Source organism: Falco naumanni, chromosome 3 (genome assembly GCF_017639655.2).
Source record: "Falco naumanni isolate bFalNau1 chromosome 3, bFalNau1.pat, whole genome shotgun sequence".
Classification (NCBI taxonomy): domain Eukaryota; kingdom Metazoa; phylum Chordata; class Aves; order Falconiformes; family Falconidae; genus Falco; species Falco naumanni.
The window spans coordinates 55462593-55483919 of record NC_054056.1 but is presented as its reverse complement, the minus strand read 5'-3'; the positions used below and the strand labels follow the sequence as shown (position 1 = coordinate 55483919).

At 34.5% G+C, this 21327-nt stretch overlaps 1 protein-coding gene across 8 annotated transcripts in view; it reads right to left on the bottom strand.

The window, feature by feature from the left end:
* Window positions 1–21327, bottom strand: part of RTTN (rotatin) — a 90095-nt gene that overhangs the window by 55977 nt on the left and 12791 nt on the right. For 6 of the 8 annotated variants that reach the window (XR_005826908.1, XM_040587074.1, XM_040587076.1 and 3 more), the window contains exons 10-23: window positions 19064–19179; window positions 15940–16110; window positions 14335–14547; window positions 12997–13109; window positions 11709–11835; window positions 9367–9492; window positions 7231–7347; window positions 5339–5478; window positions 4924–5095; window positions 3809–3908; window positions 3229–3317; window positions 1818–1935; window positions 891–987; window positions 24–92 (exon numbers count right to left, since the gene is read on the bottom strand). Coding sequence is in view for 7 of the 8 variants with exons in the window: in XM_040587074.1 (XP_040443008.1) it covers window positions 24–92; window positions 891–987; window positions 1818–1935; window positions 3229–3317; window positions 3809–3908; window positions 4924–5095; window positions 5339–5478; window positions 7231–7347; window positions 9367–9492; window positions 11709–11835; window positions 12997–13109; window positions 14335–14547; window positions 15940–16110; window positions 19064–19179 (1768 nt within the window). In the remaining variant the exon portion in view is untranslated. Of the gene's footprint in view, window positions 1–23; window positions 93–890; window positions 988–1817; window positions 1936–3228; window positions 3318–3808; window positions 3909–4923; window positions 5096–5338; window positions 5479–7230; window positions 7348–9366; window positions 9493–11708; window positions 11836–12996; window positions 13110–14334; window positions 14548–15939; window positions 16111–17340; window positions 18706–18734; window positions 18822–19063; window positions 19180–21327 lie in introns of those variants that run through there. The other 2 variants (XM_040587080.1, XM_040587079.1) reach the window with 2 other exon arrangements.

Below are 21327 nucleotides of genomic sequence, written 5' to 3'. Positions count from 1 at the left end.
AAAAACCAAACCCACACATATACCTTCTGACAACGGCAACAGGTAAACTGAAGGCAGGTGGGCCAGTATCATTACCGGTTATACCATCAGCCCTGCAAGAGATTAAGTTATAGTTATTATTTGCTATTTTAAACTTTGATTGTCTACTAATGCTACAATTATTATTCCCTTATTATTCCTATCTAGCTGTATTTTTTCCTCTAGCTAGCTCTTTAGTAACCTATTGATGAAGAATTTGTACTTATAAACAATTTTTCTTCACGATTTTGCATTAAGATAGTTCTTAGAACATACACATACAGAATATTTGTTGCAGATGTTCTGCACATAAAAATTAAAGACAACATACCAAAGCACATGCTTGTTTCCTTTTTTCTATTACAGAGAAAAAATAAGATTATAATTCTTTTCAGTGTATTTCATGTGTGTCAATTCCAAAACCATATATTTTCTGATGTATATGCAAATTTCCAATAGTAAATCATCATCAGCTAAGGTCTGTTGGTTTAAGGACAGCTGCTACACTTAAAAGCCAAAGTAAATAGGAAAGTTCTAATTAACTTAAAACCCCACACCTACAGCTAGCTATTTCATTTGTGTAGTTTCCATTTATGAAAAAGATGGATTACAGACCAATCAGGGTTTTTTGAAAATTAAACAAAATGAACACTGAGGTAAGAAGTATTTTTACTGCAAAAATACGCTGTGTAGACCTATAAAGCATACAACCCAAGTACTGAAACTATTTGTTTGGCCTACAAATATGCCATTTTGGATACATAAAAGTTTGGGGCATAATTTATTTGGGTATACATATATATATCAATTCACTCACATTAAACCCTTATATTTTGACCAGAAAATATGCCATTAAATGTCTTTTTTCATACCATGTTTCTGTTCTTGCTACTTCATCAAACAACAGAAGACACAGCAACACTGTAGTTTCAGTTAAAACAGCACGATCATTTTGGAATATCAGGGAAACTGAATAAAATAAAGATATTTTAAAATGTGTTAGGAAAACATTGATATTTCAAAATAAATAGAAGGACATGGTTAAAACCAACTGTTTTCCACAGTCAGTTTGCCAACATCTTCAACAGATGCCATAACATGGGTAACACCAGCACACAATGATTTATCTTTTAAATATTAGAGACCAAAGTGATCAAAGGTTCTTAAGAAGGTTTTTAGTTAAACATCTAACCATGTTTCACATATTTTCTTTCACGTATGTGTTACAGTGTCTTGATTCTGGCTGGGATAGTGAATTTTATTTTCAGTAATGGTACAATGCTGTGTTTTGGATTTAGTATAAGAGTAATGTTGATAACACACTGATTTTTTTAGTCAGTTTCTTGGGCCCTGCCAGCAAAAAGGCCGGAGGGGCACAAGAAATTGGGAGGGCACACAGACAGGGCAGCTGACCCAAACTACCCAAAGGAATATTCTGTAACACAGAATGTTACGCTCAGTATATAAACTGGGGGTTGGTCATCAGGGCTGGCTGGCTGGGCATCGGTCAGTGGGTGGTTAGCGATTGTATTATGCATCACTTGTTTGTATTTTTTTTTTCCTTTTGGATTTTATTCCTCTTTCCCACTCGCTCTTTTTCATTACAGTTATTATTATTGATGTTGTTATATTTTATTTCAATTATTAAATTATTCTTATCTCAGTCCCTGAATTTTACCTTTTTTCCCCAATTCTCTTCTCCATCCCACCAGGGGAGGTGAGGAAGTGAGCAAGTGGCTATGCGGTTCTGTTACCAGCTGGGGTTAAACCACGACATACAGTGAAAATAGAATCTCTACCTCTGAATAGTTGAAGCAGTAAAGACGACTGCTGTGCAAGGGACAGACGAACAACTGGATCAGCATACACAAGTTTGCGTAGGAGTGTTAGACATGGTAACACTATGGATTCCATAAGCTACAGAAACAGAGAAAAAAATTAAATACAGATAATAATTAAGATAATCTATTATGAGATGCTTAATTACAAAGTGTGATGCTATGAAGCAATCAATACATTCCATGATTTACAGTAGAGAAACTCAGAACTTTTAGACAAGTATGTTTCATCCAAGCGATAACTGCATATTCATTACAAAATATTTATTAATTTTATAATATTGTTTATTATATATAACTAGTTAATATTTCTGGTTTTATTTTATTAGTACTTGACGCTCATTTTATTGATATTGGTCTCTGGTGTCATAACACAATTATAACATTTGCTTTCAAAATATGTATTTTTAAGAGGCACGTACATGAGCTGAAGAGTTTCCAAAAAACCCAAATATTTACAAACATATAAGTTTGGTTTATTGTTGTGGTTTTTTCCTTTCTAATGCAAATAGCTTATTGCACCACATTAATTTTCTGGGTCCCAATCTTTACTATCAGGAAACTTAAGAAGGGAAAGCAGTTTGATAAAAGTTAAAAGTACGAGGTGAATGGCTAAAAATACGACCAAAGTCACTGCTCCTGAGAATGAGAAGACAGTAAGTTTTTCACAGTACCATTATTTTGCCTGTGTGATGTTCTACCCTTAAATTTTGTTTTGTAAACTGTATCAAATACAATTCAGTTTAATACTGAATAAACAAAAGCCCTGCTTATTTAGTATGGAAAGAGTCTTTTGCACAACTATATATAAATCCTGTGTTCTTTTGGGTGTTTGGTGGGGAGTGTTTTGTTTGCTTTCATTAAGAGAATCTTAGCATTACCAAAAATTGTCCAGGTTTCAGTTGGGATAGAGTTAATTTTCTTCCTAGTAGATGGTACAGTGCTGTGTTTTGAATTTAGTATGAGAATAATGTTGATAACACACTGTTTTAGCTGTTGCTAAGCAGAGCTTACTCTAAACCAAGGACTTTTCCATTTCCCATGCTTTGCCAGTGAGCAGGGGCACAAGAAGCCAGGAGGGAGCATGGCCAGGACAGCTGGCCTGAACTAGCCAAAGGGATATTCCATACCGTAGAATGTCATGCTTAGTTCTTCTCACCCCAGCGTGGGTGGGTGAAGTGAACTGTGTGGTACTTAGTTGCTGGCTGAGGTTAAACCATGACAAAAATATAGCTTCAAAAAATGCATATTGTAATTAAAATTGTTACTAAAAAAATTATTGCACAAAGATTAGTGTTCCAAGTGCAGAAATAGGCAAATTTACTACTGTCATGCTGTGAAATGCTTGCAGAATTTGTAATAAAAGTTTTACCTTTCCATTCACATGTGTACACTCATTAAGGTAAGCCAAAATCTTTTCTATCACACCCAACTTTTTCACAATGCCATGCATTTTGGTATCTGTAGGAAAAACAAAAGACAGTAGGAATCACTGGTTCTCCACCAATTTAATATTAAACCTCTTTCTGCAAGATCATAAATACTTGCTGTTGAGAACAAGTTCCCAAAACTGCCAATCAACAGAACAAATACAGCTCTAGCTCTACCAAAGCAAGCCTCCTCAACGTCTTTTATGTCACTACAGTAGCCTTTTGAACACCAAACTCTTAAATATCTTACATACCTTACATAATACAACCTACTCCTCTATTGCCCAAGGGAGCAGTTTTTTAAAATAATAAGGCCACTATTTCTTATTCTTGAGGCCAACAACAAATAACTAATTTTTCATTTGAATTGGCAGATCATCCACAATAGTGTTAAAATTGTGGTCCAACAATATACATAAAAACTACAAGGAGTACACTTAGCACAAACATACAGAAAACCTAACAAAACTCAAGCTCATCCAATGATCAGCACATGAATACAAATTTTCTGAAGAATTTTACCTTCCAAAATGATAGCAAGCTGCTCAGCCGCAGACTTCTGTAAAACTAGGTCAACAGCATCAGAAGTCAAGATATCATACAGCTTTTCAACAGTTTCTGCCTAAAAGTAAAACTATATTAGACTTACATCCAGTACACTATTATGAAGCAAGGTAACCAGCCAAATTCCCTAACAAAGTAGAAAACAAAAAGATCTAAATTCCTTTTTAGAATGTGTTTGATTAGGTCCCACATGCATGTACTAAGGAATAGGTTATAATCTTTTTGCACAAATCTGTAATAATACCTGTGGAATATAAAAAGATGACAGTTTCTACTGTACAAAAGATGCAGATTTCTAACAAATAATGCTTGATTTATGTAGGACTACAGAAAGCTCAACACAGACATGCTAGAACATGCTTCTAAGTTTGTGAAGGAGACTGACTTTTTAATGGCAATAAGGTTAGAGAAATCTAAATAGTCCCACATATCCATACAGATTTATGGTCCTAACTTTTTGAAGGATGTAGGGGAAGGGTATAAATCAAGTGTACAATGAATAGGCAGAATAATTTTTTTCAGAGGGCAAGCATCTTAACAGTTGTTTAACATATTGTTGCTAATCTGAAAGTGTTGTGAGTAATGATGGAAGGAGAATGGAGGGGAGATGGTAAAAAAAAAAAAGAAAAAAAAGGAGAGAAGTTTTCCCATAGGTCTAATATTTGTGATTATTTTTTCACTTTGCAAAAGCAGCAATATTAAGAAAACACATAAATTTGTAATCTGTATTTCATACTAAAAATTATTTGTGCCTGTTTCAGTAAAAATTGATTCTGTGCAGAAGAAAGCTCTATATGAGAAAAAAAAAAAATCAGACTATCCATGCACAATGACATCATTGTAAACATAGCAGGCCTGTGCTCTCTCTGCTCGTCTTGCCATCAACTTATCTGCAGAAAGATTAAAAAAAAAAAAGGAACTTTTTCTTATGTTGCATATGGTCGCATAAATGGATTTCTTTTTATGAAGCAAGCCAATTTGCGTGAAATACTGCAATCTTTAAAAAGCGGTAACTTCAGTGACTGGGCAGGTAGAAGAACTGATCTGTGACACAATATTTAGAGTTTACTCACCTTAAATATCGACTCTGTTTTATCATCCAATTTTAGCTCAACAACTCCTTCTATAATAAATAAGTTTGAAATGCTGGAAAGTGTACTACCATGCAGATGTGGACGTTTCAGGTTTGCCCCTTCTTCATTCAAAAGGTGGAATGTTAAATGTTTAAGTGCTATAGAACGAACCCTAAAGGAGTAAACAATTAAAACAAATAGATAAAGTCCTCATACTGGAAAGCTTTAGCGGTATATTTAAAAATTAATTAGTTTATAAAATTAACACAGTTGGGGTGGAACTACTTACTCAACTTAATATTGATTAATCAACGTTTCAAATCGACCCACTGCATAACAATCAATCAGTTTTTCAGAGAAGATACTTTCTGCCTCAAACATTAGATGTGCTGAAATGCTGCAGGGCATTACTTACAAATGCTTTTTTGAGAAAAGAAGACGTAGAGCGGCCCGAAGTCTAGCAGTTCTTGGGAGAAGACACTCTCCTTCGTCAGAGGTTGTTTCACTCAAAGTGAGGATACAGCTACCTAGCGTATCTTTTGTGTCAGCATAACCCTAAGACAAAGAAACAAAAACTTCCAAAATTAAAAAAATCCACTTACTGACTTAGCAAATTAGACAAGGTAATTCCCCTTCTAGGGGCTAAGGGAGAGCAGGGAAGGAGCAACATCTAAGAAAAAGAGAAAAAAAAAAAACCAGTAACTGGGTGTTTTTCTTAAATTTCTGCAGACTGATGTTCCCCCATAAGAACAATTTTTAAAATTAATACATCATCCTATATAGAAATCAAAATCAAGATTTCTACATGGCCCAGAGGTACTTTGACCTGAATCTGTTTACATAATGCTGCTCTCTACAGTCAGTTTCCGTTTCAATAAATAAAATTCAGTCCATACAGGAAAATTACTTCAAAACTTAGAACATTAAATCCTAACTATTTTCAGATATTTCATCAAAGCATTTTCACACACAAACAAGACAAACCAGAATCAGTTACATCAAGTAATGGTATTGCAAATATTTAAATAGTAAAATACAATGCATTTTACATGCACTGGGTAAATATAGGCCTCTGGTGTGCCCTGCTTAAGTATCTACTGTACATAGCCACTACAGGCTACACAAGAGAGGAAAATTCTACTCACAAAAGTGAGAGCATTGGTAAATTCTTACACATTTAGCCTACAGCTTATATTAATCCACCACCTATTTAATCTTGAATATCAATGCAAGATATATATGTCGGTAACACAGAAAAAATGACATTTCCTGGCGATAAAACTCTGAAGTAACATTCCTCCCACCGTTTTCAAGTTCTCAGTGTATTTTCTCTACATATTTTTCTGTCTGAACCTTCTATTTCATGGTCCATTTTATCTGCAATTTCTTCCCGTTTTTGCCTTGATTTTTGTGCAGTTTATGTAAGGGCTTAAGTTACAGAAACAGTTTTTTCAACATGGTAATACTGAGGTGCAGGCAATGAATGAATATATAGCAGTGATACAATTAAGTAGGTATAATTATCAAGAATGATATTATTTGAGAAAACAAAGACAAAAGGTATACTTGGATATATTAGCAAAGTTTAATTTAAGACAGAAATACAGCAATAAAAGATATCAGGAAAACCAGACATCAGATCGGTGCAGCAAAATATCTGAAGACTATAGGCATATCATAGAAATTTCCAGCACTAGAGAAAGAAAATCACACTGAGAAAGCAAAAGGTTCCCATTAGATCAAGCTGAAAATAGAGATAAGGAAAAGAAAAACTGCACATTATTACAGATATGAAGACTAAGGTCTAAGGATAATACTGACTGTTGATACTTCTACAGTACTGGAAACAAAGAAACCAAAAATCTAATATCAAAATGTACAGCTTACACCTACTGCTATTTATTGAGCATATCATTGATCACAAAACTACATGATCATGACAGAAGAGTCACAATTTTTAAATTTATTTAAAACTATTCTAATGATTAAGTAATTTTTAAAAGCTTGCAATGTTTTAATCTGTACTTTGATTATCCACTCATACCTTCAAGTCATTTAAATCCCATTTAGTACTTGCTGAAATGTTTTAATACCAGGCTAAAATTTGTCTACGAATTCAAAGTAGTAACTTTGAATTAGGACTCCTATAAAACATGTTTCCATTTGACATCTGACAAGGCTGTAGGTAAATTACTGTTAATCTATTTTCCATCTGCTACTTAGGTGAATATTCTGTTTGTTAACATGACAGTGTTGCTGTTTTCACTATTTCATACCTCAAATTCAGATTAAAGCACTTAAAAGTACCTGTAAAACAGGAATGACAGGACAGAGGGCCTCAATAAACTTGTTCCAAGTCAGTACTGCCATTACTAACCGTCCCTGCAATAGATGCATCAGAATGGCCTTGGCTGTGGAGTTCACCTGCTCAATAATAAAAAAAGGAAAGTAATGCAACTGCTGATGTGTCTAGGTCACTTTGTCAATGTTGTAATTGGAAACGTTATACAAAAATAACTCAGAGAAAGGATCTACAAGTATTATTGTCACTGCAGAATGTTATTTTTAAATTGTCAGTCACACTAAACATTTAAGTTGTTAATAAAGCCTCTCAGAGAAAACACACAAATAGTTCTGCCTAATTAGCTCACAATCATTTTCCCCTTAGAACTCTTTTTCCTTTCTGAAATAAAATAAATCATTACTTCAGCTTACACACCTATTGGTCCCTCTGTCCTGCAGGTAAAAAACATTCTGTTTCTGTTCTTTCCTGAACCTACATTTCTGGGGCATTTCATGCCCAGACTTTACGATATGCTTCTGAAGATACAGAGAGTTAAAGCCTGTTACACAGCCATCTCACTTTGAGGCAAACAGTAAAACTAAGATAGTTAACAAATATTTCAAGCTGTACATGAATTAACCTGAAGCTTTTATCAAAAAGGTAAAAAGGTATGTAATACAGCACATAACAGATTAATGCATCCTTGTAAAAATATTTACAGATTAATGCATCCTTGTAAAAATATTTACAAGCTAATCTTACTGCTACAATGGGAACGGAGGGGAAAAAAAATCCAGCTTTTCAGAATTCACTTTTCCTTATATAGTGTAAAATCACCTACCCTTAGCCCTGGCATAAAATGCAAGTTTTTAGGTGCTAAAAATCCTCTCACCCCAAGCAACAAGAACTGGCTTTAATAATACTACTCTAGCCTATCTTTAAGAGGCTAGATATGTAAAATCACATGGCAAATGTTAAGCCCAGCCTTAGAATACAAGGTGGTTCTCAGTTTCTTCTCATTGTCACATGCCTGAAAGATTAAACTGATGCTTTATGAAAATATAAGTAGCAGATACACATCCAAGAAGTTTAAAAAAACCAAAAAATATCCTGTAAGGTCAAGAGAACAAAATGAGAGAATTTTGTAAACATGGATTCTCTGTCTCAGCTTTTAAAATTCAGTATCAGTTAGGGTCTATTTGCTATGCTTGACCAATCATTAAAAGAAAAAACTGGTAGTCTTTTTAATAAGGCATCCAAGCAAGTAGTCAAATAAAATAAATGTTTCCCTTGGAACAGACAAATTACATACATAGCACATTATCAAAGATACTTCACTTCTCCTTTTAAAATGCTAACATCTAAAAAATTACTTCTAAATAGAATTGTGCACAGTAATGAGGAAGAAAAATGATCTCATTTCAGAACACAAGCTGAAAAAAAAAAATTTTTAAGTCAAGTGTTCTTTCTCCTCTGACTGTAAGGACCTTACAGATCAGTAGCATAAAGTAGTTACAAATAACCTCAGTAATTTTCCCCCTCTCTCAGAACTCCCTGCTTAGCTTTATATCCACTATTTCCTATCTCACATATATATTCAGTGTTCATGCAAATAAACAAACGCAATGGAAATTTCATCCTAATCTATATAAAACACTTCTGTAATACTCAGGTAATTACAATGAAACATAGAAGTGTTTGTAGTGATGAAATACATTTTTATAGCAACACTGCAGATTTAAAATGTCTTTTTGCTCCCCAACCAATGCACACATTTCAGATGTCATTCCACCTTTACAAAGACTTGAGACTTCATGTTTTACATAAATACATAAAGCATTATACATACTATTTCATCATATGCACATTTTATTAGGGCTAAATACATTACAGAAAAAGATCAAAAAATGAGCTTATTTCATTTTTCATTGGTCTTTATTACACTTAATAGAATTCTATATATTTAATATTATTTTGTCTCTGAATTCATCATAAAAAAAAATCTTTCAGTTTTTTACAACTTCACTGTTTACATAGCTTTCCTACACAAGAAACCGTATGTAGTCAAAACTTCAGGTAAGCACCAGACCACCATACAAAATATCAACACCTACTTTGCGAGCACAGCAATTCATAAATGTAGCTACTAAATACAGTACCTCATTCTTATCTTCCTGAAGGCCAAATGTACAGATTTCATATAAAACTTTTGGATGAAGAAGAAAATGTACTCCATGGCAGATCGAAGACTCAGGCTTAGCAATATTATGAACACCTAGACAGTCCTTCAGCAAAAATAAAGTTGGTTAGTTTTAAAATTCAAGACAGCCTCCCCTGCTACATCTTGCTTTATAGACTGCTTGAAGTTGTCATCCAGTGAAAGGTTTTCTCCATGCAGTCTGAAAGACTGCAATTCCGAAAGCTAAAAATTACACATGTGGAAGAAACACTGGTTTTATAGATCACTGACTGACAATTCCTGTTGCTACACAGGGCTAAGGAATACAAAACAATTTTGTTTTTATTTTCAGTAACAGTGAAAATAAATTAAGCATACTTTCTATGTTGTTTGGTATTACATTAAAATAAGAAAACCTAAAACAGGCACATAAGAATCTCACAAAAAGATATAAGCGTCATTCAGTGGAGACAGGATATTTTTTTGCAAAATACTCTTCAGCATCTTTATACATTAGTGAATTGTGCTATAAGCACACTAAGCTTAGCTGATGTCATAATTCTTATTTTCTGTAATAGACAAAGTATTGTATCAAAATAGAAAAGTGATTTTTGTGAGTCAATATTACTGAATACCTAAAATGACCTGATGAATATGGCATTGCCATTCTTAATACAGAGGTACAGCCATACTTTCAGGAAGTTCACACTCTTTCTCCCTTGGGCTATCTTTATAAAAAAAACAAGATAAAAAATAACCATATAAAACAAAATCAAAAACAAAACAGCCCCTCCAAAACAACAAGAAACTCAAGTTTCAAAACAATGAGTACACAGAAACGACTTACATGTTCTTAAACACAATCCAATCTTTTATAACATAAGGAAAAAAAAAAAAAAGACGTGTTTTCCTTTCACAGTTTTTTAAGGTTTAAAAAATTAAAGCATCATCTAGAAAAAAATATTTATTCTGAAAGTATCAGTATTTTATTAATACATTATCATTTTATTTTTCTTTCAGTAAACACCCTTGCAAAAAGCAGAAAAGCAGTCAATTCAAAATGATTTCTGCTTAAGTAAAAAAAACAAAACAAAACACAACACCCCAAAGGGAAGTGAAAAATCACTATGAAGGGAACAGAATCTGTTCTTTAGGAATGAGCCCATGTGAACATCATAAGGTTCAACAAGGCCAAGTGCAAGGTCTTGCACCTGAGTTGGGGCAACCCCCAGTATCAGTACAGGCTGGGGGCGGAAGGGATTGAAAACAACCCTGAGGAGTAGGACTTGGGGGTACTGGTGGATGAAAAGGTGGACACGAGCCAACAATGTGTGCTCACAGCCCAGAAACCCAACCAGATCCTGGCCTGCACCAAAAGAAGAGTGAGTAGCCAGCAGGTCAAGGGAGGCGATTCTCCCCCTCTGCTCTGCCCTGGTGACTCCCCACCTGGAGTACTGCATCCAGCTCTGGAGCCCTCAGCACAGGAAAGACATGGACCTGTTGGAGCAGGTCCAGAGGAGGGCCACAGAAATTATCAGAGGGATGGAACACCACTCCTACGAACAAAGTCTGAGAGAGTTGGGGTTCTTCAGCCTGGAGAAGAGAAGGCTCCAGGCAGGCCTTATCACAGCAATACTTGAAGGGGGCTTACAAGAAAGCTGGGGACAAACTTTTTAGCAGGGCCTGTTGCAACAGGACAAGGGGTAATGGTTTTAAACTAAAAGAGGGTAGATCCAGACTAGATACAAGGAAGAAATTTTTTACAGCGAGGGTTGTGAAACACTGGCACAGGTTGCCCAGAGGGGTGGTAGATACCTCATCCCTGGAAACATTCAAGATCAGATTGAATGGGGGTCTGAGTAAACTGATCTAGTGAAAGCAGGGGGGGTGGACTAGAAGATCTTTAAAGATCCCAACCCAAAGGAGTCTGTGACTCCATGAACCTCATTTCAGCAGACAAGCAAAACTGAACACTTGAATTCTTTTCAAAAGGAAAATTAAAGAGAAATATTTCCATGTAACAGCAGCAAAAACCCTAAGTGACCAGCATTATTAAAAATCCTTTTAAAAAATAAAATTGTCATTGTTTTAACCCTTCTGGAGCACCTGTCATTCTGAAGTGCAGTACCTGAAGTATAGCCTAACCACATAGATTAAACACCAAAAATGTAACAGCAAACTGCAAGCCCAGGCCTATCCACATTATCACAGCATATAACACGGTAAACATAATTTGCATTAAAACCACTTTTAATAAAGAGAACTTACAATACACATTGTTTAGCACAACACTGAGAACATTAAGTAAGCAATAGTTCTAACCTTAACCACTCCCAAACAGCAGTGATAGGCTTCAGCTTTTATATTCGGCAAAGGATGAGACAATAGATGGAGAAGCACCTTCTGACTCTCAGACTGGAGCAGTGAGTTAGCCTTGGCAGACTTCCAACTACAAATGAAAAATAATGAATTTAACTATTTATTTTACAGTATCCAAAGATGTCTACAAGAATTTTCCTGTTAAATTTCAGGATAAATCTCTGAAAACATATACATCCTGAAAGATGACTTAACAGACAAAAGTTCAGAGATCGCAATATAGTTGCCAAAATCATAGTATCTATCTTCACATTTGTACACTTATTTATTTTTCTATACATGTAGGTAATCAAAGACCATAGTTTTTCAAAATTCTCTCATCAAAATTAGGAGCCTGACAAACACTTATATGCATCTGAAAACATAAAATTCTGTTGAGTTTCAATAGGCTCCTTAGGTCATGGTATGTGATTATTAAAAAAAAATCCTTTTTTTAGCTTTCAGAATTTTTTTCCTTATAGATGTAAAAGTCCATCTCACTATCACAAAGTGAATTAAAATTAGTGAAAAAACTGAAGTTAATTTCTTGTTGCTGAAACAGTAACCAAACAAGAATTAATCCTAAAAGCATTAGAACACTGAAAAGTGTTTTGACATTTCATAATTTAAAAACACTTAAAGAGCTCTTAAATGTAGTTTCCTTTGAAAAAATCCCTAAAGTCAAATTCTGAATCTGTATAACATTAAGTTTTCATATTTCTGATTAAGTGTTCAAAACAAAACTTTTCCAGGCACCACAGGATAACTTAAATTCTCTAACTAGGGATGTGGAAAAATCTAAAAAGCAACAAAAACATACTGTCTAATAAATGAGATGCCACACTTTAATATATAGCATGTACAATAAAGACCTTTAGGATTTCTGAAAGTTAAATAAAAGTTACACATGTACACTTGGAAAAAAGGAATTTTAGAAAAGTTTGAAAGACATGTCGAAGTGTTTTATGGCTGTTTCTTTGTAAATCACATAGTAACGTTCTATGTAAAATCATAAAAGCTTACACATAGAAAAGAATAAACCACTAATTTTTCAGCACCTGAAATTCAGTTTTCTAGAAATACACTACAGAATGACATAAATTATTTAGAAGTGACCTTTCAATGACTAAAAGAAAGCAACTGTTCAAATACAGGAGACAAATAAGCTGAACTTCTACTTGAGAAACTTTATCCTTAAAAAAAAAAAGATTCTATTTTCTCAATTAAGAGTTTGAAATAGCAATGTACTCACATATTTGAGCATAAGTGAATGCATTCCTGAAGCAAGGGAAAGTGCTGATGGTACGGTAGACCACTCAAGGCCTGATCTGCCAATTCTATTAGTTCAGAAAGATTATTGTCCCCCTGAGAAGCAAAATGAAAAGAAAGAAAATATCAGAATTAGTAATATTAAAGTACACAACGTTATTGCATAATCTTTCAGAATTTATCAATATCTAGTACATCTACTAAGTAGGGTTTCGTTCAGCCTTTCACAGAGAAGTTTGCAATTAACCTAACATATTCAATACACTTCAAACAAAATAGCTCCTGGGAGCTTAAAACCCTTCAGCTGCTGAATCCAAATAAACTTCTATCAAACTCAATGGCAATAATGTATGGCAAACATTTCACAGCACAAACACTATAAATCTATTCAAAACACTTCCTAAAATGCCCAGGAATAGATTCATCCTTTAATACTTTATGCTTTAATCAAATTACTGTTTTTTTTAAATCAATATGCATTTTATGTGAGAATAGTATAATGAAAGATTTAACTATTAAAATTTTAACAATTCACCATTTAATATTAAAAAGCAAGTTTGTTTTTTTAAAATTTAAGTACATATGTCTTCATACTTTTGGTTGCCAAATACATTAAACATGAATCATTTAAATTTGATGGGAGTTAACTTCATTGTTAATAACACTTTATGAGCAAAGTATTGCTTCTATTAAGTTCAGAACTTGCCTATATAAAGAATATATTAACTCAGATTCAAGACAGCACTACATTTATTAATTTATTTTACTATCAATGGAACAAGTATTTTTGCATAATTACTTGTCCATTCGGATAACAAAGAACAATATTTCAGTATCGTGCTAGAATGTCTTGACTAATAAAGCAAAGCATATTAGTTGTCTTCATAACAAAATGAAACACAAATCTCATACAGTATAGAAGTAGTCGTTTTTTAGAGGTACAATTGCCAAGCAGTTGGAAATTAAAATTTTCTGAACTATTTAGAGTACAGGACAACATACATACACACAAACACACACATATATACACTATATATATTTAAATAGAGTATTTGCTTCTTTCTTATTTCTTTGCCCATAAAAGATCTTGTGCCTACATCCAATCTCCGAGTGCTTATTTCTTTGTTTTTACTTAGGATAACATTTTCACAAATATTGTGAGTAGTATTTGTGAAAACAAATATAAATTATGTCTTGCGTGGTATGGAATACTCATACTTAAGGATTTCCTTCAGCTATGCTAGACTACAGTTTTTACCTCAGAGAAGCTGAGGAAAGAAATTTGCTTACAGGAAATGCTTTATATAATAAAATTCCACACCTTCTTATGAACTTCAGCCATAAAGCTACAAGTGCATTCGATTGAATATGCAGTTCCTGAAGCTTGTTTATAAATACTGTAGTTCTCAGTACTCATCTGCTCCAGGTAGGCTGCAATGGATTCATGAATGCTTGGGTATTCCAAGGAGAAGGGCACATCCAGAGAAAGAAGAAATAAAGCGTTCAGCAGACTCTTTTGTAAAACTTTACTCGCCTTTGAATAAGAAAACAACTGTCAGAATAACAGCCTGAAAATACAGTAAAACCGACATTTGCAGTCATTCAACAAGCAGAATCACCATTTCTGCTACTTAAAAATTAGAGAAACACATATAAAATTATTTCTATATGAAGAATTATTTTTTTAGCAATTAAAAGTGAGAGTTCGTTAGATATCAGTCCTCGTGTCAGACCTGCAACGAGCCACAGAAGCTGTGTATGATCCAGCCACAGGACTAACTGCACACATCACTGCTAGGGTCAATTTACTGTCTAACCACTAGATGGCAGAGAATACACACGCCACAGTTACTGCTGTATTTAATAAAAAGCTGTGTACAATTCCACATACTAATATCACATACTAAGAACTGGGATTTCTGTTATTGGTTTGAGGTTTTTACTGCAAGAGTTCAGCCTTTCTTCAAGTAAAATTTTGACCTCAAATACAGTAGCTTTTTTCCCAGCTCCTGCCATAGACAGAATAGAAATTTTGTATTATGTACATAAGGACATAAAGACAAAAATTATAGAGTCATTAGATTAGTATGTCTACACTTATTTACAGGTACAAAAGACTTATATCGATAGTGAATATACTAATATTACATATATATATACACACTCTCTACTTATATTAATGGTAAAAGACTCAGTATTTGTGACAAAAAGCCTGTAACTGAAAAAAATCAATCAGCTACTCACATTGAAGAATGTCTTAAAAAAAAGAGCTAAACTGCAATAAAACTCAATCAATAAAAAAAACAAAATGTAAACCCATCCAGGTCTAGACATCTAACACTTTCATCCCACAAAAACTTGCAAACATCAGACCCCCACACACCTGAAATACACCAGGGGAAAAAAAAAGAAAAAAGCACTAACAAAAAACCCAACTTCAGAACTACAATAGAACTTATTTTAAAGAACAATGGAAGAATAGAATAATTAAAATCACTAAAAAATACGAAACATAATTGCTTAATATGTTCCCTCAGATTAAGAGTTATGATCTTAAACATTACGTAGTTCTAGTCTTACTCAGTGTTACTTGCACGCATACTATAAAGGTGCAGGGGGCAGCACAGCTTTGCAAACCATGCATCATACCAGAAAAAAACATTACAGGAAGAAAAACAACATGGTGTTTCAAAAACTCATTAAAAAACTGTATTAAAAATGTTTTTTGAAGACTTGAAATCTGCAGAACGCACCGATAACTGAAGAAGAGACAAAATTACCTTCTGTGATCATACATCAGCCAATGTAAATCAGATTGAGTTCTCTGTCCGTTGGCTGTTTTCCCAGTATTAATCACTGAGAAAGGCATCACTTTTTGCCCTCTTGAAATGCAAAAACAAAAGACAATCACTTAAGTTTGGCATACCTTTTCTACAGGAAGAAGTATCTGCAGCAATCTAACAGTGAAGAGTGAAATGCTAATAAATGCCATTCTGTGATGCACCAACATCACCTCAGGCTGCTCCACACTTATATTGGTTTTGTGATATAATATAGTTTCTCCAAGCAAACCCAAAACCAGAAGCAGTTTGTCTTTCTGAAAACAAAACCACAAATACAATTTTTAGAAATAACTGAAATACTACTGTATCTTTACAGTGTTTATACAGCACCCATAGCATCATAAACACAAGTATATATCATAGTGCAAGAATGGTGCAAAATACACAGCATTTTGTCATCTGACTAGAACTGTGCATTAGTTCTAGACCTCATTCTACCTTCACTTGCAGTTCTGAACACTTTGGTCAGTAATTAACCATTACTCCTCCCACACATGCACTTTCCCACGCCCTCACCCACCCCCCCCACCCCCCCTTATTTCCTGCTCACTGCACTTTTCAACTTGCAGAATTTAAACTATTTTGAAGTTCACTTTTAATATGGAAATATTAGGAGCTGGTTTGAATCTGCTAGTAAAGCTTAACCTTAAAATTAATAATAATAACAACCACCACAACCCAAACTTTGAGACCGCCCAATGGTTTTTATGCCTATTCATTCTCAAAGGAAACAGCAGAACATTTCTCAGATTATGTGAAATCCTACTCAAGAACCACTATCGTTTGAATAAATCCATCTCGTTTACACTGGAGAAAACAAAATTAGTTTCTAGAATTCTGGGCACCTGAAAAAGCCAGTTTTGTACTTAAGGACATGAGACCAAAGGTAGAATTAATTTCAGTTGCCAGTATTGGACTGCCAAACAATGATTAAGAAGGCAACAGCACCTGTGAGATTTAGTGTATTAATTCCAGAAATTGATAATGACTGTTAGGCAATTAAGCACTATTTATCCGACTCAACAAAGCTGAAGTTCAAGCAAATGATAAGAAGCAATTGACTAAATCAAATCAATCTTTTAAATTATCAACTCACATTATTACACCGTAAGATGGAAAGGATTAATTTTCATCTTTCAGGAGTTCAAAAAAGTAGTTTCTCTCTGCCCTGCAACAGTTTGCAGAGGCAGGAAGAACTTCTGCTTCAAGACCATGGAGTCTTAAATCAACAGCAGATTCAAAACATTTATTCCTCCCTGAGACAGGGGTGACTGTCTCAAAGCTAGTTATCCAACAAAAGCTGAGGGGCTATGGCAATCTGCAGCATCTAACTTTATGACATGGCAGAACAAACAGCACTTAAGTACACATGACCAAACTGGGAGACAGCAAAAACTTTACTTGGGAGGAAGGAAGCATAAAAACATGGGTAAAAGACACACAGTTACAAACTTAAGTATTTTTGAATAGGATTTCCAAAATACCTTTCTCACAAAGATACTCCACTGCAGATTTTTGAAATGGGATAAACAAAGAAACATAAAGCAGAGTTATGTAAAAAATGCTTTAAAAGTTTCCTAAAAAGACACATGACCTCCTTCCCTTGGAGCCAACACAACACAAAAAGAAAGCATGCTTTCTACGCACTAAAGCTTAACAACTCTTAACTTCAAATAAAATGTCTTTTATCAGGTACAGTATTAAATAATATAAAAGTAAGTTTAACAGTTGTTTCCTAAAGTGTTCCATGCAGTTATTTTTATTTACTCAAACACTAAAATGAAGAGCTGTTTTTTATCTTCTCTTGCAATTGCTTTATCAAAATTAGCTTCATTGAACTACACAGTGCAATTACACTGTCACAAATTGATGCAGATTCATGACTTTCAATGGGAGTAGAATTTTGTATCTGAAAAGCATTTTACTAATAATTCTCAAAGTTCTACTAATAGAATAAAATTGTATCTTTTCTTCTTTAAAAAAAAAAAAAAAATCAGTATAATTGTATACAATTACCCAGCTTATTTGCAGAGTTTTGCTTGTTAGTAGCCTGGAAACAAATATTAACCTACTAACAACAATCATCATTATGTACATGTTATGATGCTCAGTTTCCATTGTACCAAGATAGATTTATATTCAGTGGAATATACTGATTCAGGTCATACAACTAGACAAAGGATTATATTAAGCTTCTTAGATTAAACATTCTACAAGGAATCTTCAGTACTGACTTGATGTTGATCAATTATAGATTTTGACAGATCAGTACACTAAATTCAAAGAAGAAAGTTCTCATTCACTGCTAAGTCTTGTAAAATAAATATTACCACTCGTAAAACGGAGCAGAGGGGAGTCTACAGTAATAGTAATTACTGCAGCACCATTGTTTCGTATTCAATGGTATTTTCATGGATTTTAACTTAACTTCATGTGGATTTAAGACTACACTGAGGTTTTTAGACAAGCTTCAGTCTGCTACTCTGGTATGCTTGTTACATACATAGCTTATGTTTCAGCTTTCAGTTGTCTTTAAAAAAAGCAAGTTGGCCATTGTTATTTCATTTGTTATTCACTAACTTGGTATTTCATGTATATAACAATTCTCAACTGTGTTCAGGTATGTGTTTCCAGCAATTTAAATTGTTTTGTCAAGAGCACCTTAATGCTTTGAATCTCTCCTGGGTCAAAAAAATATCTCTTTCCCAGTTAAGTAACAGAGTTAAGGATAGCTGAAATCTGTGTAAGGATCTAAAGGTCCTGTGTAGGAAATGGACACCATCTATCTTACAATTCCAGTCTTGGATCTAAACAGTTATCTCCCTAATTTTAAATAGACAGCTTATAAGGAGTAAAGAAAGTGAAAGATGTCAGTTACCCCAAATTGGTCTCCAAAATTTGTAGTCTGTACTTTTCCCTCAGATCCCCTTCCCTACAGGTTTTTCTCAATGGCTGCTTAACAGTCTTTCACTACAAGACAAAATTATGAACTATTTTCTTGAGGTGAAACTTCAAGTATCATCTGGTAAAAGAACTTACATTTTTAAAAAAGTGCAATGATTGAAGTAGTAATAAACTAGGATTTTCAAAAGGGTAGCTCAGCAGAAGATTAGGTATGTATATGAATCACTGCAGAAAACGTCAGAGACTCCTAAAAGCAAACTAAAACCTGTTAAATACAGCTGATCAAAGCCTAAAGAATCTTACCAATTCCAATGCAAAAAGGCTATCATCTTCCCAAACATTTTCAGAAATAGCATCACCAATAAGGGATGTGTCTTCAACAAGCAATTCAAGAACTTCCATCGTCACTCTCCTACTGCCTAGGAATACAAATTAGAGCATAAATTCAAATACAGACAGAACATCACATTATAATATTCAGAAAACACCTCTTTGAGCATGAGATCATTCCAAATCTGAAATTGTGGTATTTCAGTTTTCTTATATGCTTCTATTAATTCAACTACTTCAGCCGCCAATAGCTCTGATTCACAGAAGACAACAACTAGCCAAAATCACAACAGAAGAAATATACTTGAAGAAAATTACTGCATTTCCTTAAATCTTATAGTACTACATAAACATTTTTACAGCTGTAAATCTATTCTGAACTTCAAAGTAGTCCGGTAATCAAAGTCATTTATTTCCAAATAAGTTACAGATAGACAAATAGGTTACAGATCTTTGATATACAGATATTCCATATACCTTTCCCTGTTAATCTGTATTTTTGCGATGGCAGCAGTGACTTTTTTCCTGGATGATTTTGTTTGAGATCTTCTTGAAAGGCAAGGAAATTAATACCTGCTTTATCAACTTGTACTTTTCTCCATAAAAATTTCCCCCAAATACTCAATTTCATGCAAGTGTTGGCTTAGTTATTTCTTGATGGTATGTTTCTATTTAAAAACATAGATGGATTTCACACAATACCATTGGACCTCCAATTTGTTTTTTAACTATCATAAAAATTCTGCATCCTTCAAAATATGTCTAAAAAGAGAAAAGCAAGCTCTGCTGCTTGTTACGATTAAACATTAATCTCTGTTGCTTTTTTCTATCTTTAGTAGATTTCACACACTGTAGAAGTCTTGTTGATATACTTGAGGGAAATACGTATAGTCAGACACACACAGAGACATATATGTAGTGACAATGACCACAGCTCATGCAATTTACAGTCTAAGTGATTTGCTTTGAGTGAGCATGTGTCAGATAATGGCAGAGAACTTTTCTGAAAGCTTGCGTTTTCCTATCTCACAGAAGTGGTTTTCCATTTATTTTAGGCAAAATGGTGCCAATTTGAAGAGCATATGCCTGAAAATTCCAAAGAACACTTTTTCTGCACAATTATTTTGCAAATTCTGTATCAAATTTCTGTGCTTAAAACATTTGAAAGGTGACTTCATAAATGTATCCATTATAATGGAAGTACTAAATATTGGTTTTAATTTGAGTTAGAATATCAGAAATATTTTTAAGTTAATAACTAAACATAATATCTAAACAATGCTTTGCTGTAGTTGTCATAATCTAGGGGCATGCAAGATGGGCCAAAGCCAACTGCATGAGAATCAACCAGCAGAAATGGCAGATCCTGCACTTGGGTCACAACAACCCCACACAGTGCTACAGGTCTGGGGCAGAGTGGCTGGAAAGCTGCCTGGGGGGAAAGGACCTGGAGGTGCTGTTTGACAGATGGCTGAACGTGAGCCAACAGCGTGCCCAGGTGGCCAAGGCGGTCAATAGCTTCCTGGCTTGTATCAGAAATAAAGTGGCCAGCAGGACAAGGGCAGTGATTGTACTCGGCACTGGTGAGGCTGCACCTTGAATACTGTGTTCAGTTCTGGGCCCCTCGCTTCAGAGGGACATTGAAGTGCTGGAGCGTGTCCAGAGAAGGGCAACGAAGCTGGTGAAGGGTCTGGAGCACAAGTCTTGTGAGGAGCGGCTGAGGTTTGTTTAGTCTGGAGGAGGATCAGGGGGGAACTCATTGCTCTCTACAACTACCTCAAAGGATGCTGCATGAAGGTGGGGGTAGGTGTCTTCTCCCAGATAACTAGAAACAGGACACGAGGAAACAGCCCCAAGCTATGCCAGGGGAGGTTTAGAATGGATATTAGGAAGAATATCTTCACTGAAATGGTGGTCAAGCATTGGAACAAGCTGCCCAGGGACGTGGTGGAATCACTATCCCTGGAAATGTTTAAAAAATGCATAGATGAGCTGCTTAGGGACACGGTTTAGTGGTGGACTTGGCAGTGCTAGGTTAATGGTTGGACTTGATGTCTCAAAGATCTTTTCCAACCTAAATGATTCTATACGTTCATTCCACCACACTCATATCAGTAATATACCCATTTCCCAACACCTGTGGCTATTAGTACATGCTAAGAGTTCATTATTACTAAATGCACAGTAAGACATATAATCAATAACTGTAAAATAAATCTTTTGCTGTTCAGATTTAA